We start from the raw sequence: 27,417 nt of genomic DNA, 5'->3' as shown, positions 1-27,417 counted from the left end.
ACAAACACAGAGTGTGCCACTCCACATACGCTTCCAACATTCATAAATAAGCCCAAACCATTTTTAATATTCCGAAAATCAAGCACGAAGGCATGAGTTTTTCTCAACCTTTCACAACACAACTGCGAGCAGTCCACCTGACTATAGCTGGTTCTTTCCCGACTTCATGCCTATTAAGATACGCATACCTGGAAGTTAGCTGGAAATTCTGATTGCCCACACAGCACTTTTGCTGTGGAACTCAGGGCAACCAGAAGTGCCTGAGCAGCATCTGGGATCACCAAGCTATGTTTATGAACTCCTTTATCTGCAGATTACCGTGGGCTCCTGGAAGTAACGATACAAGGCTTGTTCCTCAGAAGCTGCTGGAGCTCAACTACAGAGCAATGGAATTTGCCTTATTTTCTAAAGAAAGATATGCGTTCTCGTTTCCGTAACATTACTTTGACATTATAGTAATGACTTCCAGAAAAGTGCTGATCGTTGCAAGGTGAAGAAATAAGTCTGAAGACAGTGCTGCCTTTTAGAACAATTATAATTTCATTAAAATAGGAACATAACTTAAAGATAGATTTTATTCTCTTTGATGATTTACTCATGCAAACTGCACATAAAAGGAAACAGTACAGTTTGTGAAACATGTCAAATGTAAAGACCCAAAATGCTAAGTACAGAAGTAGTGTGACATACGTCTCAAAATGGAATCCATGGTAGTACGACTAATAACTTTTCTCTATTTGCTGAACACAGATTTTAATGGTTCTTTTTCCAGCCCCACTGTTAAATTCATTAACTGTTTACACGTCTCCTATACACTTATGTAGACTTATTTTACAAGCGCAACAGTTTTGTTATAAAAAAACTCCACTTATATAAATATGATTTAAAAGCCTTTGTGTTTAGGAGGGCAAATTATAGTATAATCAATGAGGCCTTATCTAGTCCACCAAAACCACAATGAAAAGTGACTGTATAGCTTTCTTGCAGAATTCACATTTTGTGCCTTTGCAATTAATTTCCTTCTCACAAGAGGTCCATTGTATTTCACCACCCTGGAAACATTCAATAGCTGTTACAGCTTTTTATCTTGAAATTGGGAAAGTAAGACTTTTAAACACATGAGGTTATCAACTCAGCTTTCTTAGTTTTAAAATACAAAATATGTAGAATCCCTATTATTTTCATGCTTAAAGCCCTGCAATGATACATACATGACTTAGATACTTCTTTGTCCAGTTTTCATTATAGTATGGTTGTATATATATTGTAGAAATTATGATTTTCCTGTGGATCAATTACATTTTTTTGATTTAAAACTGAATCAAATAGAAACTTGATGGCACTGACGCCTAAAAACACATAGTATAGTGTGGAGAAGGAAGAGCAAATGAACTACACAACCCATTATAAATGCATTAAATCTTTGTTATATACATAATGGAATCCTGCTTTACTGCCAGTTGCTACTATGCATCTGTTTTTGCTATTATACAAAGTTTTCCGACCTGAAAGCACACATCTACTTTTTTTAAACAACTTAATCTATTGTAAAATATTGTACTGTATTTTGAACATGAGTACAGAATCAAAATAGATAATGGCACATTTAAAAAACTCAATATCCTACAGATGATTGGATAATGAGAAAAAGTGTACCTACAATCATCTCATCAGAAACAAACTACATCATGGAATGTTAGTTATCCAAGTTCGCACAGTAAATAACATTTTAAAACTGCAATCACCTATCAGCCAGCATCACATTGAAGGCATCTTTAAACATTCAAGCAAAAGACTGCTGGCATTAACTACTGAACCATTCTCACGCACACACCACACACACCACATTATAATTACATTGTTTCCAAGATACGGTAGATACTGATTTTTTTTTTTTTTTCCACAAGAAAGGTATCAAAATTTTTGCTACTAAAAGATGACAGTGCTTACACAAGAATTAAGTACAAGTTAGCTTGCAAATACAAGACAATGACAAAAAAAAGTCTTGAGTTGTCTGAAGAAGGATTTTAGGCTTTTCTGGCATCCAAAACCATGAGTAACCTCCTTAGTCTGCGACTCAAAAATCCACAAAATATCGACCTACTTTGGAATACCAAGTATTCCATATTTGATAACCCTGTATTTTACAATATGCTTACTGGTTTCAGCCTAGCAATAAAGGGTAGTTATAGATATCTATTCTGACTGGAGAAATAAAGCTCTCCTCCCCCCAGAATGAAAGTGTTGGAGGGGAAAAAAACCCACCTGACATCAGCTAAAAAAAAAAAAAAAAAAAAATCAAATTATTTAGTAATGATCCTCACCTACGATAGGTATGTGCATAAGAGTACTGTATCTCATATACTGTACTGGCCCTATTAAACAAATTAAAAACCCCAACAGTTAAAAAGCCAACCAAAATGTTATACATAACAACAACCCAAACGTTTTTCTCCCAATGTTCTTCCTCTCATAATGTGCAAAACAACAAAAAGGCAAAAAGACTAAAAGCAAATTTACTGTTACTGTCTTTCTCTTGCCTAGTGCTTTATGACCTTGCTAACATTACAAAGTCAATAGGGACTATGCAGAACTTTGGTATAAAAATGTCACATAATATTACTATCACAGTCTTGGGGATGACCTTTAGTAATTCACCCCAATGTTTGCTGAAATAATACCAAATTAAAAATGAAATAAACCACATTGTACTGTACACACACTTTACACATTAAGCACAAAAAATAACTAATGTAACTAATACTTTAAAAAAAAAAAAAGTCTTTTGCAAAGAGACTAGAACTGGTGTTCTGTCTCATCTTCACCTGCCAATCGTTAAAGCCAAATTTAAGTTGGATTTTTAAAAATGAGTGATTTTAAGCTACAATTTCTCCTAGATGGAGACTGGTCTTTTGTTGATTTCCCTTTAAAGTCACAAATGTATATCTAGAGAAACTGATGCAATGCAAGTTTTTAATCAACTTCCTGAAGGCTGTGACTGGGAGGGAGGTGCCACGACGATCTGGGAAAGCACCGGCTCTGTGCTCTGGTCCGCCATCTGGGTGAGAACGGAGGTGGCCACCGCTTCTGCCTTGGAAGTTGAGCTTACACCGTTGGACGTGCTGACAGAACTGTGCTGAATAGCTTCCGTGTGTGGACTGCTTGGCACTGATATGTCTTCTGAACTGTCATCTTTATCTGCAGCTGAAGAAAAAAAATTTCATTTATTTTCTTCCTTGGCATGCACATCACCACGTCCCAGGTAACAGCAATCATCCCGTAAATAATTAGAAATCATGGTGTAATGCCGCACAAATTGCAAAACAATCTTATTTTCATTTTTAGAAGAAAATACTACTTGGTAAGTGAAAAATACGGATGGCAGTATGGAATACGCAGGAAATGAACATTTTCAGATCTTCAAAGTTGTCATTAAAATTGTCCCATATCCTGCCTAGTAAAACAGATGGTGGGCACCACGCATAACTCTAATGATGAATGCTTCTGTCAATAAGCAATATTTATAAATTAAAAATGCTACCAGATCTATTGGTGCTATATGACTTGGCTTCAGATTTTTAACATACGCCATTTACTGTGATTGCTTAGTAATCAAATGAAAATAATTCTGCATTCAGTAATTAATATTTGTGATCATGAATATGATCTGAAAAAATATTCTGAACACCACTATATTAATTGGGCAATACTTCCAGAAGTTTTCAACCCAAACTCTTTTAACAGAGTGAAGTTCAGTAACTTCTTTAGTATACAAATGCCTCTCAGTAAGGTTTAAAATTATTAAATCTGATTTAAAAAATATCTTCAAGAATACTTCAGGTGTTCTCCACAAATCTGAGGCAAATTAGCCACACAATTGCATCATTTTTTCTCATGACAGCGCAAACAGATTAGAAAATAATTCTCATTGCGCAAAACTAGAATTTACAAAATAAGCATGATTTAAAATGTCTTTTTGCACAGACATCCTAGTGATGCTAAAATAATCCTTTTTTTCCAGAGTTGCAAAAGTTAGCCAAAGCATTATGCAAACACTGTCAAGCTAAAAGCTGAGTTAAAAGACTAAAAAAAAAACTAAGAAAAGAAAATAAGCCTACTGTTTTTCACTCAACACTAAAGCTAGGAAATCAACTTTAATTGTTTTGTATCACTTTGTGCTACTTAGTGTTTTCAAGCATTTTTCACACTAGTTTTATACCCTGACTTAAACCCAGTATACAGGCAGGATACTGGAAGTCCCTTTTAAAACACTACTGGCTATTGTGTAACATAACAGTATAGAAAGACACACACAAACAGCCAGAAGCAGCATGAACTACAGCAATGGAAGAAAGCTTGATTTCCTCTAGACTCGTCCTCGCAATCCCTTTCAAATTTGCTTGAGATCAGCCTACAAATTCTAAAGTTACCCAGGTGAGGGAGGAGAAGGGATGGGAAAGGATGACACCAACACCAAAAGATGAACACCACTGGTAACGTAGCCTTGTTTCCATAGAAAACCAGGCCAACAGTAGCAACTAAAAGGAACACTAAGCATGAACAAACAATGACAAAATGAAGTTTATGAAGTACTGAGGTTTATAAGACATACGAGCTACGGGGTAAGAAAATTCAGTAAATTAGCAAGTCAAGACCCCAGTACCAAGATCTTTGAGCAGCCCCATGCATACTAATAACACACTCCTCTTAAAAGCCTAAAACCAACAGTTCTGTTATTGACCACTTCTGGAAAAGAACGGTAAGGTCAAAAAGGATGGACAAACAAGCAGAACTGCTGCATTTCTTTCTAAGAAATACTGCCCACATGAACTAGGCAGCAATTTCTCTTATACCTGTACTACAAGAGATGGACATAATTGTTTGAAAGTATCATGATGTTCTTATCCACGAGGTCAACTATTTTACAGATACTGCATTTTTTTCAAAAACAGATCTTTCAAGCACTAAAGAAGACATAGACAGGTGATGTTAAGCAAGGTCTGCTGACAATTACCACATATCCTAAGGTTACGCAGTAACTGTATACAGCAAGGAGAAGAAAATGAAAATACTTCTGGAAAGACATTTGTGATCCTTAATAGGATTTGCCCATTCAAGAACAGAAAGAACACAGATAAGTGCCAATTCAGTTAATACTATTCAACAGGATTTCATCTTTGCTACAGCTCTATCAAGACCTACAAGATCTCATATAAAAACAAGTAAGAAGGAACACATGCAAACTTTGTCAAAAACAGAAACTCTAGTGCTACTTCCTGAAAAATACGGCGCTACTAATTATGAGTGTACATATTCTTCCCCTCAGACAGAATGAAATGGCAGCAAGTGGGACAACACGTATCAAATAGTCTCCCCGCTGTAGCACCTGCTCCTTCTCTTCAGAGATGCTGTTACTCTCCTATGAATCTCAGCCTTCCTGTTTTGCTTCTTTTGCTGGTCCCTGATTTCCTGTTGGCCAAATCCTCCTTATTCTCAAGAAAAAGGGTTAGTTTTGAATGCTACAAGATAAGAGAGCATTTCGAATGCTACAAGATAAGCAGAGGTAATAGAGGAAGTAAGGTAGATCATTATCTTTCAGCCAGAGAAGGAAGGTCTTTCATTGTTCTCTATCCCTTAACTTAATGTTGATAACACTGCTCAAAAGAAATGTCTGTAATAGTATCACAGTGGTAAAGAACGTGAGAAAGGCTTGATTTTCTGAATGTGATGGGCTCAGGAAGACCACATATGCAATGGAAGCAACAGTTATGAGAATACTTACGATCACCAATGTAAATTAGAAGTTTTTGTATCACTGAGCAGATAAACATACTGTGCCGAAGAGACAAAAGCATTCAGGTATTTCCAGACGCCAGGGGCGCCAGTGGGGCAGCTTACAGCAGAAAAGTGTTTGTATAAGATACAGACTTAACACTAGTTTATAGTAACAAATTTGGCTGGAAGAGTAAATCCTTGCAGTAACTACGAAGTAGTATTTAGAAATAAGGTGCCACCTTAAAGAGTAGCTATGTAGATTTCCTTCAATATCCTTCCTTATGTAGCCCTGACTTTACAGGAATAGTGACCAAAACCTGAACACAGAACTCCATTTGAAGAATTAAAACCAAACAAGAAAGTCTACTCAATGAATACAGAAGATACTTATAAGCCTGAAGAGTGGGAACAGAGTACAAAGGCTTTTAGAAGAACACAGGAAAGCAATGTTTAAATTCCAACAGATTTTTTTCTTAGTTGACCAGAGAATTGCCAGGCACAGGCCTGTGGTTTCAATAGTGCAGCTGATACATACCAGAATCATAGTGTAGCTAAAAATGTAGAAAAAAGCCTAGGCATTTTAGCTTTTTAATGGCTCCCTCAGCTTTGCCTCAAACCAAGGAAAATGCAGTCCGAATTAGAAATGAGTCTACAAAAGTAACACGTGCTGTTACATTAGAAGGCTGAAAATTTACAGACCAAAATCACATGAATTTTCCTGTAGGCTACATAGTTTCTAGACAGGCTGCATCATGAGGAGGAGTGAGCCATTTTGGTAATGAAATGCAACATGGGCTAGACTGAGCTATAGAAAAGATTTGAAAAATACCGAGCAAAGCACAGAGGAGGCTTTTGAGGATGCACTAAAAAGTATTCTTTTAGAATAGTGAAACATTGCTGCTACTTGCTGCTTAGCATTGCTTACCAATAGCTTTCAGCAAGGTTAGGAAACAGAGTGATTTCGGTCTTCAGAAGAAAAAAACCCAGCAAACCCAAAATGGGAACAAGTATGCAAGATTGGTGACAGGTGATCCAGAACTCCTTTTAGTCCCGGTAATCACTAGAAAGGAAGCCTCATGGTAATTATCATCAGGCCATTCGTTCATGGGCTACAGAAGGACTCAAGTCTAGAAATGCTCCTCCTTTCCAGTGAGCTGGCCTTTGTGAAGCTCCCCTGCAGTTGCTGAAGGACTGTCACCTGTCCTGAACAGGCTGTAGGAACACAGTGGTTTGAGTGGTTCAAATGATTCGAGGTCTGAAACTGGTTAGATTTAAATAAGTGGTAGAAAGTGGCTAACTAGAGAAAGAACACAAAACCCACCATTTAACACCACCTAGACGGCAGACTCTATTTCTATTCAGTTTTGTACAGATGTTCCTGAATATTATGATGTCCTTTTGAAAAATATGAAAAAATACCTAAAACACACTTTTCAATTTTTATTTTTTTTAATCACTCAACACATTTTCATCTCTTAAGTTTTCACCTTTTTCCTGCTCCAAGTCCAGAAAAAGCCTGAGAAAATATAGGAGTATCGCAGAAGACTTTTAGAAATAATTTGATAGAAAGAGCTAAAATGAAAACTAAATGAACAGCACTTGGATTTCTCTCATACACAGTACTTCCCCACCCCACCTAATGTTTAAAGACACATTCAGAACCAATAGCATCCTTTCTTGGGAAATAAAAAAAGTTTAAGCTGTCTGAAAACTCAAACATTGCAACAAAAATTCATCCGTCCTTCCTCAAAGCACAATAACCATATTTCTGCTTTCTCCGTGTCCTGACGACACCCTCTTTTGAAGCAGGCATGAGACTTTTTAAGTAAGGAAAATATGATCCCAAGAACAGTCTTAGAAGAAGAAAGGGTTATCTGTCATGCTTTTCATTTGGCCCGAGCTAAGAAATGTGCCTGGGAAAGATACGTGAAAGTAAGTGCCAAAAAAACCCTGAAAAGAAATAGATTATTTGTGCCTATTTAAGTGCATAATACATGAAACCCCATTAAACTGTGGACGTAGCTGTTAAAACACAGTCTGCATGGTCTAAACTAGCACTGTCTCAGCAGTGCACAATATTCAGCACTGCAGGAGCTCTGTAAGCTGGTGTCTTCAATTTCTTCCACAGAGACAGACTGTTAAACCACTCGATACGTTTTTGAAGCAATTCAACTTAGATTACTTGATGAACATAATATGTTTATTTAAAAATACTTTCTATGAACACCATTTTCATGAACATATTAACTGAAACCATTTTTTCCTCTCATAAATTGTACTGTGGGTATGTCACTTAGTCAACATGCCTTCCTAACAATGTTCACATGGAGCTAATGTGACAAAACCCTTTCAGAGGGATGGCATTACAGCCATCACTCATTTTAAGTTTTACTTTGAAGAGACTTTTCAAAAAACTATGTGAGCTATGCTTCCAGTCTCCTTGCTTATTCTTATTTTTTTTCTAAAATGTAGGCTTTCTCCACTGATTAGTATTTTAGTTCTCATTTATTTTGCGTAGTAATTTAAGAACACATTATAGTCCTTGTCTGAGGGCAGAAAATAAGCATTACTAAACAGATCATTTGTTAATTCTTCAAAGAAGAAATTCTTAGCATATAATTAGTTTGCCTGTTTAAAACATGTTTAAATATTTTTCATACCAATGCAGGAACACGCATCCTCAAAACATCAAAATTCAAGAAACCTACAGTTTTTTGTTGTTTTTTTTTTGAAAAACCTTGCGTGCATAATGTTATCCCCTAGTAGCTTCCGTATGAAATTATGTTGTTCTGTCAGATGGGAGCCATAATGGCCTCATCCCTGCAGCAATCATTGTTAATATAAATCCCAAACATATTTCTATACTGTTCCAATTTACTCCAAGATGCTATTTTCCGTCTTGTCAAAATGACTGGAGATCAAAGGACCAAGATTTATAAGCTCAAAACTGACAAAATCAGTATTCTAAATATATATGGCAATAGAGAGTTGCTAAATCTCCTGAATCTTTTAAATTAAAAAATATTGCCCATTCTGATGAAATTGCTTACAATGACTACAAGTAAAGATGGTGGCCATTAAGTTTTATCGCAAGCACCTGAGGATCTGTTTGCATGCAATACAAAATGTTCCTTTATTCTCCTGAATTACTGACACTGGCAAATTAAAATGAAGTGGCTACATATGGCAGAAACAATCTTCACATTTACAAATATCCTGAAATATCACTAAATCATAAAAACGAAAGCTGTGGGTTATATATTATGAATGTTGCCTAATGCATTCCCAGCTCAGTTATTTGTAACAAATTTGTGTACAATGGACAAAATTGGCCATTTATTCTACAGCAGCAGCAGCAGCTGGTTCTGGCACTGTGTATCATATCCAAAAAGGAAGTTACAAGTCAGGAAAGCATAATTAACCTTTAAAATGCTGGAAGGATGAAAGATCAAATAAGCAACTGTAAGTAAAAATATGTACTAGAAAAAAATTCTACTGAAACTCTCAGTATTTTCTTCAGTATTAGAACTGAATTAAAATACCCTCTTTACAGAAAAGTAGTTGCTTAATGTGGAAACCAAAACAATCTAGAAGACGTACAGTAGGAGCTGTGAACCTGCATCTGATTATTTTAACGGCTTGACTGATCCTGGATGTTATGGTAAATGAGGACAGCTGTTATATTACCTCTACTGAAACTCATTATGAGGAAGAAAAAAAACCCACAAGGACCTTTCACTGTACTAGGCCAAGCTAAAAGTATAAAAAATGGTTTATCATATGCTCCTAATACTTTAATTATATTTTCCAAAGCAGGTGTAGTAACTGATAAGTCTTTAAATGCTAATTATCATATGCATTTATTAAACCAACATAGAACCTTCAATGTTATGCAACACTCCAACTGAAAGGACGTAAAAATATATTTCTAAATATTACATATTCATTCCTGCCTTCCAATAACCTTCCGAGTTTTTTTTTTTTTTATTAAAATCTTTAATGTAATATTAGAACTGCACTACTCAATTTTAATGTTCATTCAGTTCACTCTGGCAGTATTTCACCGATGCAGCCTAAGGCTATAGGTAATGGAACATTACTCACTATGATAGCCAGATTTCTTCTGCATGGCGGTTACAGGGCAATCTTTATGAGCCAGAAGAAGCTGTTTCAGCTGTGCCACTTCATTTCTCAGCAGGGTGACTTCATTCTAAAGGAGAAGAAAGTTATATACTTTACCAGGCTCAAACTACACACGTTTTGAAGGTAAGTATTAAGTTTTATAGGATTTTCAGTTGTTCATTTAGGGTTAGATAAAATACAAGAAGTTTCCATTTGGTATATAATGCAAAAATGTATACATTACTTTAACCTCACCGTACATAAATATTAGCTGAAACCTGCCTCGCTTTATTTTATGATTCTCTTCAACTAAGAAATGTTTTTTTTGAAAATACAACATATGTTTTCCTGTTTGCAGATGCAAAGTCTACGTATAGTCTCATACTCACGATCCAGCTCCTGTATGACTCTTCTGCAAGGTTTTGTGATTAATTCTGATCAAAGAAAACCTACATTTACCTACCCACATTTTAACAGATGTCACAGCCAACATTAAAAAAAACCAAACACCAAAAAACAAGCAACCCCCTCCCAAGTCAATGCAGAATGATTTTTGGTGACTATATTTGTACTTGTACTTATACTTTGAAAATCTCATGTACTAGAAAATAATTTAGTAAGTGTTTGTTGATTTCCATATTAATTTTCTCCTTGGCAACCATACATAAACGTGTTGTATGAAGGAATCATTGATAATAACGACAAGATCCTGAAATGTCAGCTTATGTCACTAAAGCAGAGTGTAATCTAGGAGACAGCACCCGCAGAATCTAGTGACTAGGTTAATTTCCAGGCTGTGCTTTTCCACTATTGGGTGACCTTGAGCAAGGTCATTTTACTTCTTTGTGCTTCAGTTTCCCCATTTGTAAAATGGAGGACAGCGATACTTACCTTCCCTGTGAAGCAGTTTGATATCTGTAGATGAGAAGCACTACATAATCACATTATATGTGACAATCCAAATTAAGAATGGTATGGCATTTTGATAGACCCATTTTCACTTTAAACAGTAGAAAAATGTTTATATATCTACAGAATCAAGTCCTCTGTAATGCTTTGTGACCCCCATATCTTGTCACAAGATGTGTTTTTCATGGGTTATTTTATTTTAAATATAAATCCTTTCCATTGATACTTGAAGTTACTTAAACTATAAGAACCTTTGCACATTAGCATAATATACCACACACATGACACAACTGTTTGGTAAATGCATATTTTTAGGCATTCGGGAGCAAGTTAAAGAAAAAACAAACACAGGAAAATTGGATTGCAACTAAAATTATTTGGGAAAAAAAAAACCACGAGAAAGTCAAGCTATGTACTTGCAAGCTAGAAATGAGGCAATACAGTCAGAGACGAGATTACTTATAACTAAAAGGATTCCAAAGTAAAGAAAACAATTTTTTAAGAACAGAATTTATTAGGTTTCATTACCCTAGGTAACGCAGTTTATAAACACCATAAATAAAATATCAGATTTTTAAAAGAAAAGCTCATCTTTATGTCCTCTCCATTTAGAAAACAAAAAAAATTAAGCCTTTATACTTGCAAAATCCTCTTAAACTATTAAGGACTACTTTTCTATTCAGTTATTTTATTGTGTCAAATGTCTCTTTTAGAAAAACAAAGGCAAGAGCTGAAAGACAGCCAAAGTTCTGACTTCACAGCCGTTTCTAATGAAAGAAAAATGTAGCTGCAAACAAAAAAGGTTGCAACAAAAAAACCCCAACCAAAATCCCCACAAATTCTCTACCAGCTGGCATTACATGTCCTGAAATCTTGGGCTGTTACAAAAGCACACTACTTCTGCCTCCAGCTCTCAGCCTGCTCTTAGTTCACCATGTTATTTACAGAGGAGCCACAAATCCGGATGCCAAGCAGGCAGCTGCACAGAACTGACATAGCTGGGGAAAAAAAAACGCTGAAGCGCTGATGCAGTTCTGAGACTTCTTGATAATCTACAGAAGCAGCAATGTCCAAGAATATGAAACATACTTCTGGTAGTTTAAAGGAACGTTGACAAAATAAGTGATCGGATCAGGAAAAGGTTTTCAGAGATTCTCTACCGTCATCTCTCACATTTTAAGGAAGAATTTTATACTCAAACAGCACATATAAGTATGAAGTCACTGTTTATCAGTGTAAGTAAAACTAACGTTTATGGAAAATATTTGAAAAGGAAGTTTATAGATTAATATCAGCTGTATTATAAATAGTAAGAATTGTGCTAATAGAAATAGAAAAAGGAAATGTATTATCTTACATTAAAGCGGATTTGAAAAACAAATGGAACAGCATTCCTATACTAAAAAAAAACAGTTGAGGTATTCTCACTGAACACATAACTACCGTTGTTAATGGCATGAACACTGTGTGCCAACAGTGCTACATGCAATGCACAAATCATTCCCCAAAGTAGAACAGAGTATGTCTCCTAGACACATGGTAAGTGGAAAGTCATGGAAAAGCAATCCATGGTTATCATTTACTTATCACCAGTAAGAACCACTTCTAACTGGTAATAAAGGGGGGTTGTTAGAACCAGCTCCTATATACATTGTAGTTTCTTATGTATATGACAATAGCAAGTCTTTCCATCTCGTTCAAGACATGTTAACGTGTGGGCAGTCATTTAACATGTGGTTAACATGCTGAAAACAGATTAACAAGAAACACGTGGAGTAAACACTTCAACAGTTGGCATAAAAAAAAATAATTTCATGTTTTCCCACTGGAAAGGTCCTCCTCATTAATGCGATCTCAAGTCAAGTGTAGGCATCAACATTTCATTAAATAAGCATGAAATACACCTCACATGCTGTCTAGAAGAATTTTTATGTTCCCACATTTCAGAACACGCTAACATTAGAAAGCAGGTTTCTGGAGAAAGGTGTATCTATTTTTACTTGCACTCCATTCTTCAAAAGATACTTTCCCTTCTGTGTTCTTACGAAGGCATACTACGCAGCATACAGTGTATTCTGCACCTGCCTATTTCTCCCTGGATCCAAAATGGGTATGTAATAGTGGACCAGACTAACCCCTACTCAGCAAGGTGTGGGACAGTATTTTTGAGGTATATTTACCAAAACTATCATCAGAGACAGGTAGATGTGACTTATGGGGATAGGAAATTGTCTGTGGCTGAGTTAAACACTGCTCTTCCCATTTCTTTTTGGATAACTTCAACAAGATACCCCTATATGGGAAAGGACCTTTACTTATGGGCGTTTCTTTCGTAATTTAGCTTCCGCAGCATTTGTACAAACTACCACTTAATGGCTGATCCTTTAAAACCTAAAATGACCTTGTGAGGAAGGCAGGCTCTTCTACTAATACTTTGCCCTCTAAGGTTATTAAAGCAACAGGGACCACATACCTACCCTATAATGAACTCTGGCATCTGATCCTGCAATATGACGGAGCCGCCAGTGGGGACACACTGTCAATACTTCCTTAACACGCTATATAGCACACTGTACCCTGCAGGACTGTGCAAGGCACAGAGGCAACACAACGTGGTATATAAAATTTAAGATCAATAAACAAGTCAACACATTAGTAGAAAACACAGTCCACAAAACCAAAACCGTAAATAAACTTTAAAAGGTTGGAAGCATGAAAAAAAACTTACATAGCAGAGCCTACAATAAAGACAGCCAAACTAACCTAAATATGTTACTGGCATGATGTAACAGATGGCAATTCTCCCTTAAGCAAAAATTTGAGAAGTATTGCTTAAAAGGGAAATTACATTCAAACATTTAAAAGAAAAAAGTAGGAAGAACTTAATCTACAGAAAGCTGAAAACTACAGAACAAAATACATGTATCAACCAACTAAACCTCTTTAAAATCTGTATGTATTGTCAGAGAGCTTCGAGTCTTAAACCCCATGACATTGACACTAGAAGCTTTGACATAAACATTACAAGAAAGCTACTAACGATGTTGAAAGAAGTCAGAATTATTACATGAAGCAATCCAATGTAGACGTTTTGGTATTAACCTGCTTTTGGAAATGTGACATCTTGGTAAATTCAGCTGAGCAGGTCATTTAGATATTAAAACAAAATATGAACTACTAAACCCGAACACTCAGTCTATAAAACTGTACTAAGGCAAAACTCCAATCTTATTAAATTTACTATTAAATATAAAATAAGTAATCATGGGTCATTACTGCCCACTATGCTGATCAGCTGTGTTAGCCTGTCAAGTGAAGAATTATTATGGAAATACAGGATTGATTAATGTTTTCACATAAAGTACAGTTTAATTATTTCTCTGACATTCAATTTTCTTTACAAGTCATTCTGTTCTTCACAGTTAACGGTTTTGCTTTTGGCAGCCCCTAAGAAAATTTTTCTTGAATTCACTATTACTGAGTTAACTCTTAGAAATCTGGAAATCTTTTGGTTATGGTACTTACATACTAATGTTTAGAACCAAAAACTATGTATAAGTTAAAGGCAGCTCACATAATACCAAAATTTACTTCAACTAAAAAAGCTGAAATACAGCCAATTTTTTTGGTTGTTCTTCTCCCTGTAGATCTACCTTCACTTGTTTATTAGATTACTTAAGCTATAGTGCTACATACCATTTTGTAATTAATGGATTTACAGTGAGGACTGTGACTGCATTAAAGGCAGGCATCTAAAGACTGTGAACAGGTATGAGAAGACTATATATTTGCAAGAAATTTAACTAATGCTACTGCACAGTGTCATGACTCTTAGAAGACAGGAAACTATTTCGCATTGTGCGCTTAGGTGGGAATTTCTTATATTTTACTGCCTGGGATGCTGAGTATTTTTAAACATATGAAGACAACTTATATGCACTGTAATTTCGATTACATGACAAAAAGTAATCTCAACATGTCCTACTTTCCTGCTGGTCAAACTGGGACATTTTCTTTATCAAACAGCATGAAAGAGGAGTTTTAAATAGGAAGGATAAGATCTGTGAATTTGACTCAGTGAACACCTCTGATGAAAGAACAAGAAGTGAAACTTCAACATATCAAAATACTTTCCATTGCATTTTCTAAATGAATGCTTCATTTAGGAAACTGCATCATTTTTCCTTTCTGTAATTTTCAAAACAAAGCTTTTAGACTTTTTATTTTGAAACAGTACTTTGTGCCAATTCTCATATGCTGCTGGAAAACATTAAGAAAGTACGCTTTAACATTTAATAGTAGTTTAAACAAAAGGGTCACAGATTCTTTTACAGGGGAAAAGTGTGTCCACATGACAACTCTGCAAGATTGACAACCTCAGATGAGGTGGAAAACCAACTTGCACCATCCACTAGATTACCCTCTTACAGTATACTTCCCTCACTATGGGATTTATGCACACTGGGAGGGCAGCGTGGTGAAATTTGCACTGTCACTGCCTGTGCTGTACCTGTTCTGTGGACAAAAGAGGCCTTCAGTTTCCAGTGATGTCAATCTGGCACCTTTCACGAGCACTACATTCACTTTAAAGGAAAAAAAGTGAAGTTAAAAAGAACCAAAGAAAATCAAACCAAACCTTATTTAAATAACTCAGGCTGTGATACAAATTATTAAGAGCAAAATGTTTTTAAGGTAAGGCTATTACTTTACTAATAAGCCTTTACTCCAGCACATCTTGTCATCCTTGTTCAGTATCACAGTCTAAAAGTTATTTAAAATGGAACAAAGGACAATAGGGTATGATCCTAAAGCTTACACATCTTGAAATCCTGAGTATTCTCTCATATTCTTATTTTACTGCTATATGCAGTTAGTGCTGAATTCTCAATTCTGACCTGAACCACCTGTTACAAAACCATTTATATTTCAGATTTCATGCAGAGTTTAAGTTCCATTGCTCCAGGATCACTGTCTAAGAATGGAAAAACTTACTCATTTTTACTTGAAATAAAAAGTATACCTGTAACTGGCCATTTAGCGAGCTCAGGTCCTCAGCCTTCTTCTCCAGTGACTGCACCCAGACTTTCCGTTTCTGTCGGCATCTGGAAGCAGCAGCTCTGTTTCGCTCCAGAAACTTTCTTCTTTTCTCATCAGGGTCTTCATTGGCAGCTCTTCTTCGCCGACCACCTGTATTTGGTGTTTGTGGAGTAGGCTGAGCTGGTGATGCCTGAGAACAGTAAAAAAGTATTAAAGAAGTTACCAGTGTAATACTATTCATGACTTAACCTACAGCACCAGTGTAAATACATGTCACATCTTTTGTGGAAAGCTACGTCATTTAACTCTACAGCTATTACAGATACGTTTTTAAAACTTTACTATATTTACACACTTACCATGTTACATTAACATGTAACAATTTAATCATGCCTCTAGCTTTGGTTTAAAATTGCACTAAAAGAAGCCACTCACTTTACAGAGTTAAATTTGTATTTACATTTAAATTTGGCAACTGAATAAAGCCTGGAAGCAAGACTTCTTTAGATGGACTCTCAGACATTCTTCTACTTATTCTGTTGACACAAGTATTCACAAAAGTTAAACTTGAAAACACTTTTCCACCCAAAGTAGCTTTTCAATTTTCTGTTTTTGACCCTTTCCAAATACACTTCCTGCAAACCCAGTCACAGCTGAAATACTACACAATTTTTTACACCCAATATATAGAAGCTGTTTGACAAATTCTGTCAGTGCTGATACTCACTGATCCCTAGATCTCTAGATAGCAATTTCCTACTTGTTGTGTTCTCCACCGCTGCATACCAATTTCCCTTATACCCACCCACATATTATGACAGTATCAAAATCTTTCAATATTTTAAATTATACATTATAGTCCTTTCACAGCTGTATACAAATCCTAGGCAAACATTTAATGAATTATGATTAACGATATAATCGATCTTAAAATCCTTTAAAGTGATAGGATAGAGAGAACATAACTGTCTACAGGACATATTTACAGATGCACCTGCACATTTAGTCTAGCACAGTAAGTTAGTTTTATTTTTAAATTAAAAACCCCCAAACACATCTCAGTTGTCATATTGATTTGGCATAAAATCTAGATAGCTAATAATAAGAAACCCCCTGGGAACTAGAATCAGCCCTTTAGAAATGAAACACTTGCAATTTCTTTGGGTTTTTTAAATACTAATTAGAAAGTAGGCACAAAATAACCAAACAGCAAGCTTTTAATCCTGAAAATTCTGCTATGTGATATTATGAAAATATTCTTTTAAAAAACTTAAGGTAGTATGGGAGAACAGCAGTCTTAAGGAGATCATTTCATGATGGGTAACCCTTCTCCTCTTTTTGTTCTAAACATATTTAGTTTAATACATTATTTGATTTCACTGGCTAGTCTAAGAATCTGTGTGCTTTCACTGCAGATGCAGGTCCTTCCAGTTCTGGGCCAAGTATGTAGCTTTTATAAAATTGGTATTATGCTATGAATTCTGAAAATAACTCTAAAGAGACTTTTTAAAGCATTTTCAAAACACATTCCAACAAGTTTTTTAGAAGCAGAACAGCAGCAATCCTCCAGGATTCGCCCAGGGAAGTATGTCTTTCCTCCAGCAGCACTCCCACTTCCAGTCTGACTCAGAGGTCTTGCCCTTTATTTCCCCGTTCCCACCTATCATCCCAAAGGGACACCACACCATTCCGAAACTCCACGGCCCCCAGTAAGTACCCAGGATGACACAATCACACAGCTGAAACTCTTCTGCCCAGAAAAGATCCTTCAAGCAAATTAACATACGTGTGATACCTGATGCAGTTAAAAAAAATCTGAAGTGTTTACAATATAAAGTATTAAACAGATACAATATAAATACAAAATAAAAGGACTTTTTTTTTTTTTTTAATGTGTATTAACCAGTTGTAAAATTTTCACTTACCATAGAATTTCATGTTAACGAACTCAAGAAATCAGGAGGACTTAGTTCTAAATTTGAGCAGACAGATAACACCTATTTCGAAATCATCATCTTGGGTAATAAATTTTAGAAGGATCTAAGAACCTGTAAGAACTATAAACATTTTACTGCTACAGAACTATTGATTCAAGAGGTATCTATAGCAAAAATTAACCTCTATTTTACAAATTAAAAGTAAAGAAAAAAGTTTGGGTTTTTGATTTGGGTGGGGGTTTTTTTGGTCTCTTTTTGCATAACAAGGGGGTAGGAAGTACATGCTCACTCTGCTGTCATACCGGTGTTTCAGTCGTTGAAGTTGCAGGTTGTTGTAGTGACTGCGGTCGTGGTTCCTCTGACTGAGTCCTAACCAACCCGCTTGGATGTCCCTTGGCAGTATCTCCATTTGTTACCTGAGGGTGCTGCTGGGTCAAGGCTGCTTTCAATCTCTGAAAGCAGAAAAGAAAGAAGGAGAAAAAAAAAACCAAACCATGAAATACTCCATCATGCTAACTTGAGGAGTTATTAATTATTTATATTAGCAGTTCCATTTTGGAAACAGGAGCTCCAACTCTAAAATAGCTACTTCTTTTTATCTAGGCATATACCTACTAATAGGTGACAATTTCTTGCAAGCATGACAAAAGGAATGAGGCTTTACATAAGATCCCAGAGAGAGAAGTATGGTAAGCTGTATGGAGAAGTAAACAGAAAGCTTCCTTCGTGATGAACTGTGCCCACAGAGATGACTGGAAGGCCATGAACAAACCGTCGTCAAGGCTGGTGTTATACAAGGTGCAGATCAGAAAGGTAACAACCACACATGAGGGGAAATGGGTAAAAAACAGAAAAAAACCTTCTTTCCATTTTAGAAATTCTGGTGTTCTCTGTCCATTTTAAAACAGTTTGTTAATGACTCCACTTTTTCATGGTATTTACAAATACTCACCTCTACAATTCTTCCTATAAGTAATTATTAAATAAAAGCCAAAGTCTTTGCTGAAACATCTCAGCAATGCAAAAAATAATAACAAGCTTCAGGTTATATGTAAAGATTAGCATTTATTTATATAGAAATATGCAAGGTAACTGTTACGGCATGCTATTTTACATTTAAAAATTGCCAAAAGGTTTGAAGATCTTCCTTTATTGTACGCAGCCACTATGAAGAACTGTAACATCCAGCTGTATATAATACATTCAAGAGTTACTGATGACTTAATAGAATATTTTAAAGCATTTTATTGACTACCTTTTCAGAATTATTTCACTTAACTTCTGGTGAAATCTATTAGAACTATAACAGATAATATAGTCTATTTACAATGAATTCTTAATCTTAAGTGATATAGGGTCATACTAAGTTTCAGCAGATGCAACTGCTCGTAATTCCAGATTATTTCTTAAAATTTCATTAATACTGTATAATTGATCATGACATTTTCAGTTTTGCTGAAGAATTTACCTTACCAGACAAATGCAACAATGATTTTCTACTGAGCAGTAGATTTTTAAAGAATCCAATACAAGTTTAATAAAAGATTAATGACTCAATACACGACAGTTTAAGAAAACTGATAACTTGTACGATCTTATTTTGAAATACGAACCAAGTATTGCCAAAGTACTAATAGCAACAGAATGTCTTAAAAATGCTGGCACAAGGCTGCATTTGGACAGCTCAAAATAAGCGGAAGGTTTCGCAACTATTTATGTAGATATCCTCTATAAACTGCAATATCCAACGCCTCTCGACAATTAAGTCATTGGAATATAGTGACAGCTCTCGCCTACCTTGCACGATGACAGGCTTTCCTGGATCCTATTCTACAATTAGAACAACAGATTGCAGATTACCTCTGTCAGAACTGCAAAATATCTTCAGGTCTGCAATAAGGTAAGTTACATCAGCTATCAAATCCATATAGTTGACTGTTGCATCTAGCCACCACCAGCAGGTATCCTATTTGAGGACTACAAAGAGAACTGAGGAACTCCAACATTCCTCTGCTGGGTTACTATTATGTAACCAGTGACTTCTGTAGTAAATCTTTTCTGCAGCAACTGCTCTAGATTAAATTAACAGCACAAATTCCCCAGACAGGGACTGATCAAGTGCACATAAAAATTTGGTGTTAATGAAGTTCTGCTCCCCACCTCATTTTTGTATCCACTTTGTAAGTTTCCCAGAATGAATAAAGTGCTTTCAGAAAAGTACACAGAACAAATTCACAGTAATTTCCCCAGTGCTCAACTCTAACAACAAAAATTTTTGATAGCTGCAGGCATCAGGGCAGAATGACACAAATTTTTAAGACAACATGCTCATCATAACACGTACACGTACAGCACCCTGAAAATCCTAAGCTCTTTGGCAGTTGTTCCAACACTTTCTTGACAGTATTAAAACAAACTCATGAATTAACTTGCACCTTCCTAATTCACCTTGGAAAAACAAGCCAACTAAAAAATTTCAGTCCCGTCTCCAGCTAAACAAGCGCAGAAAGGCCCTAAGTGTTTTTTGTCTAATTAAAATTACTAAAGCCAAAGTCTATGATCTAAATACAACAATTGAAAGGTTCACAAGATGATTTCCCCCCCTACTCTTCAAATTTCTAGCTAATCCTGGTCATTAAATGGTAAAATTTTCTAAGCTAACACCAGGACTACCAGGGAAACATATCACTTCCAAATCACTTTAAAAAAAAATTTTTAAAGGAACTAGTAAATATTTAATGTTAATATGACAACTTTATCCCACATACTTTTTGATAAGTTACTAACATCCAGTTTTTCAAAATGTATTTTCATTTATTATCTGAATTACTTTAGAAGTGTTTCTTGTAACTTACTTTTCAGCAGGAGGTGAAAACTTTCAGGAGTCAAAATCAAGACAGTCATGACAGTACAAATTAGTGGTATCAAATCACTTACAATGTGTTTGTTTTAACTCCTGCTGAGGTTTTAAGGGTATGCTCTCTTTTATTTCAAGCCATCATCATATGAGATTTTTAAAAGCTACTGTCTCAAAAATTACTTGTATTGGGTTTGCATGGCAAGGTTTTGTTAGCAGAGGTGGCTTCTGTGAGAAGCTGCAAGAAGCTGTCCCCATGTCTGATGGATCCAGTGCCAGCCGGCCCCAAGACAGACCTGCCGCTGACCAAGGCTGAGCCCATCAGTGATGACAGCAGCACCTCTGGGACAGTGTATTTAAGAAGGGGGGGAAAAAAGTTGCTGCACAACAGCAATTGCAGCCAGAGAGAGAAGTGAGACTGTGTGAGAGCAACAACTCTGCAGCCCCCCAGGTCAGTGCAGAAGGAGGGGCAGGAGTGGCTCCAAGTACCGGAGCAGAGATTCCCCCACAGCCCCTGGTGAAGACCATGGTGAGACTGGCTGTGCCCCTGCACCCGTGGAGGTCCATGGTGGAGCAAGATAACAACCTGCAGCCCATGGGGGACCCCACACTGGAGCAGGTGGATGCCTGAAGGAGGCTGTGACCCTGTGGGAAGCCCACGCTGCAGCTGGCTTGCTGGCAGGACTTGCGACCCCATGGGGGACTCACACTGGAGCAGTTAGTGAAGGACTGTCTCCTGTGGGAGGGACCTCATGTTGGAGCAGGGGAAGAGTGTGAGGAGCCTCCCCCTGAGGAAGAGGGAGCAGCAGAAACAACCTGTGATTAACTGACTGCAAGCCCCGTTCCCTGTCCCCCTGCATCGCTGTGGGGGAGGAGGTAAAGAAACCGGGAGTGAAGCTGAGCCTGGGAAGAAGGGAGGGGTGAGGGGAAGGTGTTTTAAGATTTGGTTTTATTTCTCATTATCCTACTCTGATTTGATTGGCAACAAATTAAACTAATCTCCCCAAAGCGAGTCTGTTTTGCCTGTGATGGTACTTGCTGAGTGACCTCCCTGTCCTCATCTCAACCCAGAAGCCTCTCGTTGTACAGCCTCTCCCCTGTCTGCCTGAGGAGTGACAGTGCTGCTCTGGTGGGCACCCAGCATCCAGCCAGGGTCTACCCACCGCATGACTCAACCGAGACACAGCAACCTGCCATACATACACACTCCTCCTCCACTGCCACGAGAAATAAAAATTATTAGATTTCATCCAACTCAAGTGCCTGAATATGTAAGTTCAGTGATAACAAGCTAACTTCTGGTTTTCATGGCAGTGGAGCATAAACATTTATATAGTTAGTATATGTGTGGCCAGACTGTCTGGTCTACTCTGCTCGTGACTGCGTGAGCAAATCTTGATGTAAGCATCCTGCACAAAAATACCCCAAAACAATAGTCTGTGAATCCCTAGAAATGCTTTGTAGTATTTGCTTAAAGTTGGATACTTAAAGAAAAAGTTTCACTGGGATATCCATTGTCTTAGCAAAAGAAATGCCACGGTTCAGAAGATTTAGGAGATGAAACAAAACTAATTAGGGTTTGGGATTTTTTTTTTTTTTAATGTGCATGTAAAGCAAGTAACTGTTATTGTTTAGTTCCATTCTTTCGACTTCTGCATTTCTGTGCAAATAAGAAATATTTGCAAACTTAACCTAAAAAGAAAGGAAGTTTGTGCTATTAAATTTGTATATTTTACACTGAATTTGAAAACAGCAGTAGAAAGCAAAAGAAATAGCACAATATTATCTATGTTATAAAAGATGTGTCATCAGGCACAATGGTTGTGCCAACAGCCAAAGCAGGACTTAAACTTTCCCTATTGTAATGCTAACATTTAATCTGGTAAATCTGTAAGTAAAAATAAATTCCTTTTGAAAATTGCATTGTTAAATGTAATGTACTATGGAAACAGAAATAGAAAATAATTGGTTTTCGTTGTATTTTACAGAGTCTAAAAGTTGAAATTCAAACAGCTTATGATTAAAATTATCCACAAATGCAGAAATCTGTGAAAATCTGAGGAATAGCTACAGATCTTCACAAGGAGAGATCCAGCTCATGTATTTCAAAGGTTTCATATTTTTGAAGGCAAAATACTATATGGATGTTGTGCTTCCCGAGTAGGGAGATAGTTACCCCAAATACAACAAGAAGCACAGTTTTAAAAATCAAGTATATAGAAACAAATATTAGAATAAATGTATATAAGCATTATTATGCAGGGAAACCTGATGACAACCAAGGTTTGTTTGATATTATTTGGTTATTACAGGCAAACTAAAAATGGGATTGTCAAATAGCTTAACAGCTTTTAAAGTCTTTATTAGCAAGGTTTTATTGTTCATGTGTATCCTTGAAAACAAATCCTCACTGCATCTGTCAAAATTTGGTAGGACTAGATCATTCCATCAAGAGCTCACAGAAACGAGATAATATTCTCCAGAAACAGTTTGTGAAAAACTCAGATCCATATTTCATATCTGCCACAAAAGCTCATCAGAGTAATAACCCTCCTTCTCCTGGGTGTTATCCTACCATCTGCTGTTCTATTACTTATCTTTATTTTGCAACTAATTAACAGCATAATCTTCTAAATTCAGCAAGTTAATTATCATTATTGTGGTCTTTGCAGCATCATCAGTCCTTATGAAGTCTTGTCTCTCCACCCCCAGAGAACATATGAAAATGAAGTAGGTTGTGAGAGGGTCTGTTTCTTTAGAGTAGGCTCATTAGGTGTTTGCTGATTAGCTCGGCATGCAGAGAGACAGGTCAGAAGAATTCTGCTGAACACAAGGTCCCATGCCGGGCTCCAGCAAGTTAATGTCGGTTTCTGAACATTTGCCAAGCTGCCCTCTGTCACTTCTCAGTAGAAACCTCCTGCAGAAAGCCTACTGGTTGCCCACTGTGTGCAAGGTATTTCTCAGATTGTGACAAAAGCTTTTATATGGGTAGGAGGAGACGGAGGGCAACATTCAGTGTTAAATGAATTTTTAAGTTCTTCAGAAACTTCTGCAACGCATGCAGAAAGGTCTGAACATTAAGTTTGCATCCACAAGCTGTATTCTCTCTCTCTCAAAAAAAAAAAAAAGTATGTTTTATACCTAGGAGAAACTCATGGCTCACATTTCATGTACAGAAAGCACACAATTACAGATCTTCTCACAAAAAGATCAGAAGCAATTCTGGAATGTTTAGAAGCATGCATCCTTACCTTAGTGAGGAAGTATTTTGTTTTGTTTTGTTTAAAGATGGCTATTACACCTACTTCAAAGCCTCTCTAAAATACCACAAAACTGACTTAAGTAAAATCAAATGGCACTAAAACCTCTAATTTGATTTTTATCAAATTAGTTCTCACCTTCACTTAAAAAAAAAAAAAAAAAGGAAGTCTACACAACAGTAGCCTTTTGTAAACAGGTAAGAGAGAAATGAATTATTGAGATGAGGAATGAAATCAGAGCACAAACTGCTTTTCCTATTACAAAATTCTAAAATACTTTAGTTCCTTGAAATGTTATGCAAGAAATGAACTGCAGAAATAGCCTCTGTAAAAAAAGGCACAAAGCACAAATGAAGGGAAGTGCCTGGCTCCTGCCAGGTGTTTTATCCAAAACATAAGGAATTGTGCCTTCTGTGCAGGACAGACCTGTATCTAACAACAACAATTCAGCAGTTTGGGGATATCGCATCTTAAAGTGACAACATCACTGCAGACAGTTCAAGAATTTTACTCAGTCTCCAAAGCAGGTAGATCTGTGCCAATTAAGAATACCTTTAAATAGTATTGTCATACATATGACAGTAGAAAATGCAGAATACCATGTTAGGGAATTGTGGTCTCTGAATAAAAGAAAAACTCAACGATGGCCAAAAGTATATATCACAAAACCCTTTGGAGACAGGAAAAAAACAGATTAACTTTCCAAATTTTGCATCCTATACCACTACCAAACTTACTTTAATATTAAAGAAATGGTTGCAATTTTAGGAAACTATTTGAGCATGTTTCTTATATTTGCTACATATTCTATTTCTACCTTTTATAACGCAATATGAAAAAAATCTGTAAGACTATGAGATCTGTCCGTAAAAAACAGCAAAAAAATTATCCAAATAACATATAAAGCAACAACCAAGAACATCCCAAAGATCTATAAAAATCCTGACATGTGGGCCTTGAGTGTTGAGAAGGGAACATCGCAGCTTTGCCACTTCATCCAGCTTTCTGTTCAAAAGACACTAAGAATACTAGGCTGACAGACTTCATAGAACCATAGAGTAGTTTAGGTTGGAAAACACCTTTAACATTAAGTCCAAGTGTTAACCCAGGACTGCCAAGTCCGTCACTAAATCGTGTCCCTAAGCACCACACCTACATGTCTTTTAAACACCTCCAGGGATGCTGACACTATCACCTCCCTGGGCAGCCCGCTCCAATGCTTGACCACCCTTTCAGCAAAGAAATTTTTCCTAAAAACCCAAACTAAACCTCCCCTGGCACAACCTGAGGCCATTTTCTCTCACCTTATCATTTGTACCTGGGAGAAGAGACCAACACCCACCTTGCCTAAAACCTGCTTGTAGGTAGTTGTAGAGTGGTAAGGTTCCTCCAAGCCTCCTTTCCTCCAGGCTAAGCAACCCTAGATCCCTCAGCCGCTCCTCACAAGACTTACGCTCCAAGCCGTTCACCAGCTTCAATATCCTTCCCTGGACATGCTCCAACACCTCTACATCCCTCTTGAAGTGAGGGGCCCAAAACTGAACACACAGTGTTCGAGGTGCAGCCTCACCAGTGCCGAGTACAGGGGGATGATCACTGCCCTGGTCCTGCTGGCCACAGTTTCTGATACAAGCCAGGATGCTCTTGGCCACCTGGGCACACTGCTGGCTCATGTTCAGCCGGCTGCCAACCAGCACCCCCAGGTCCTTTTCCACCACGCAGCTTTCCAGCTGCTATTCCCCAAGCCTGTAGTGTTGCGTGGGGTTGTTGTGACCCAAGTGCAGGACCCGACACTTCTCCCTGTTGAACCTCATACAATTGGCCTTGGCCCATGGGTCCAGCCTGTCCACATCCCTCTGCAGAGCCTCCTGCCCTTGAGCAGATCAGCACTCTCCCCCAGCTTGGTGTTGTCTGCAAACTTGCTGAGGGTGCACTCAATCCCCTTGTCCAGATCGTCAATAAAAGATACTAAACAGGGCTGTCCCCAATACTGAGCCCTGGGGAACACCACTTATGACCAGCTGCCAACTGGATTTAACTCCATCCACCACCACTCTTTGGGCCCAGCCATCCAGCCAGCTTTTCACCCAGTGAAGAGTATGCCTGTGCATGCCATAAGCAACCAGTTTCTCCAGAAGAATGCTGTGGGAAACTGTGTCAAAGGCTTTGGTAAAGTCTAGGTAAACAATATCTGCAGACCTTCCCTCATCCACTAGGTGGGTCACCTTGTCGTAGAAGGAGATCAGGTTAGCCAAGCAGGACCTGCCTTTCATAAACCCATGCTGGCTGGGTCTGATCCCCTCGTTGTCCTTCACATGCTGCATGATGGCACTCAAGGTGAACTGCTCCATAACCTTCCTCAGCACCAAGGTCAGGCTGACAGGCCTGTAGTTTCTCAGATCCTCCTTCTGGCCCTTCTTGTAGATGGGCATCACATTTTCTAACCTCCAGTTAGCCCGGTTAGCTGGGACTGCTGATACATTTTTGAAAGCGTCTTGATAAGCACTTCCACCAGCTCCCTCAGTACCCCCGAGTAGATCGCATCCAGCCCCACAGACTTGTGTGTGTCTAAGTAGTGAGCAGGTCACTGACCATTTCCCCTTGGATTATGGGGGCTTCATTCTGCTCCCTGTCCCTGTCTTCCAGCTCAGGGGGCCGGGTACCCAGAGAACAACTGGTCTTACTATTAAAGACTGAGGTGAAGAAGGCATTAAGTATCTCAGCCTTTTCCTCACCCTTTGTCACTATGCTTCCCCCCACATCCAATAAAGGATGCAGATTCTCTTTAGCCCTCCTTTTGTTGCTAATGTATTTACAGGGGAAAAAAAATACTGTCTTTTATGGCAGTAGCCACATTTAAGTTCTAGTTGGGCTTTGGCCCTTCTAATTTTCTGCCTGCATAACCTCACAACACCTTTTTAGTCCTCCTGAGTTGCCTGCCCCTTCTTCTAAAGGTCACAAACTCTCCTTTTTTCCTGAGTTCCAGCCAAAGCTCTCTCTTCAGCCAGGCTGGTACTCTTCCCTGCTGGCTCATCTTTCGGCACATGGGGACAGCCTGCTCCTGTGCCTTTTCAGATTTCCTTCTTGAACAATGTCCAGCCTTCCCGGACTCCTTTGCTCTTCAGGACTGCCTCCCCACATGAGGGAGCAATGTGGCTATGGTAGGCAAAAGGACACAGGAAGTGTGCCCAGTGTTCTGCTAACTTAAAGATACCAACAACTCCACAAACTGCAGTATACTGTTAATAGATGAATCATACACTGTGACAAAACATACACTGTTAACCTACTAAATTTCAGTGGAACAGTTTATATTTTAACTTTAAATGTGAACTATTAATGAAATAAAAAGCAAAGTAGCTGCTGTAAAACCAAATATTAAGTCTTCTCTTGGCTTAACCAGGAACACAAGCGAAAAATAAACCTGATTACCATACCTTTGCAGAATTTAGTATGTAACAAGCAAAATTGTTTTCCAGATAAATGAAAAAGGAAGGATTTGGCATCACAAAGACTTAAA

The 27,417-nt window shown here is 37.5% G+C and overlaps 1 protein-coding gene across 6 annotated transcripts in view; it reads right to left on the bottom strand.

The window, feature by feature from the left end:
* Nucleotides 1-517: 517 nt before the first annotated feature.
* Nucleotides 518-27,417, bottom strand: part of ATF2 (activating transcription factor 2) — a 52,131-nt gene continuing 25,231 nt past the window's right edge. For 4 of the 6 annotated variants that reach the window (XM_055812856.1, XM_055812858.1, XM_055812859.1 and 1 more), the window contains 4 exons: nucleotides 18,083-18,232; nucleotides 15,827-16,033; nucleotides 9,880-9,985; nucleotides 518-3,204 (listed from right to left, as the gene is read on the bottom strand). In XM_055812856.1, coding sequence (XP_055668831.1) covers nucleotides 2,978-3,204; nucleotides 9,880-9,985; nucleotides 15,827-16,033; nucleotides 18,083-18,232 — 690 coding nt within the window. In that variant the 3' untranslated portion in view covers nucleotides 518-2,977. Of the gene's footprint in view, nucleotides 3,205-9,871; nucleotides 9,986-15,316; nucleotides 15,390-15,826; nucleotides 16,034-18,082; nucleotides 18,233-27,417 lie in introns of those variants that run through there. The other 2 variants (XR_008748538.1, XM_055812860.1) reach the window with 2 other exon arrangements.

The sequence above is a fragment of the Falco peregrinus genome, chromosome 8 (assembly GCF_023634155.1).
Source record: "Falco peregrinus isolate bFalPer1 chromosome 8, bFalPer1.pri, whole genome shotgun sequence".
Taxonomy (NCBI): domain Eukaryota; kingdom Metazoa; phylum Chordata; class Aves; order Falconiformes; family Falconidae; genus Falco; species Falco peregrinus.
Note: the sequence above shows the minus strand (reverse complement) of the source record. Positions and strands in the feature narration are given on the sequence as shown.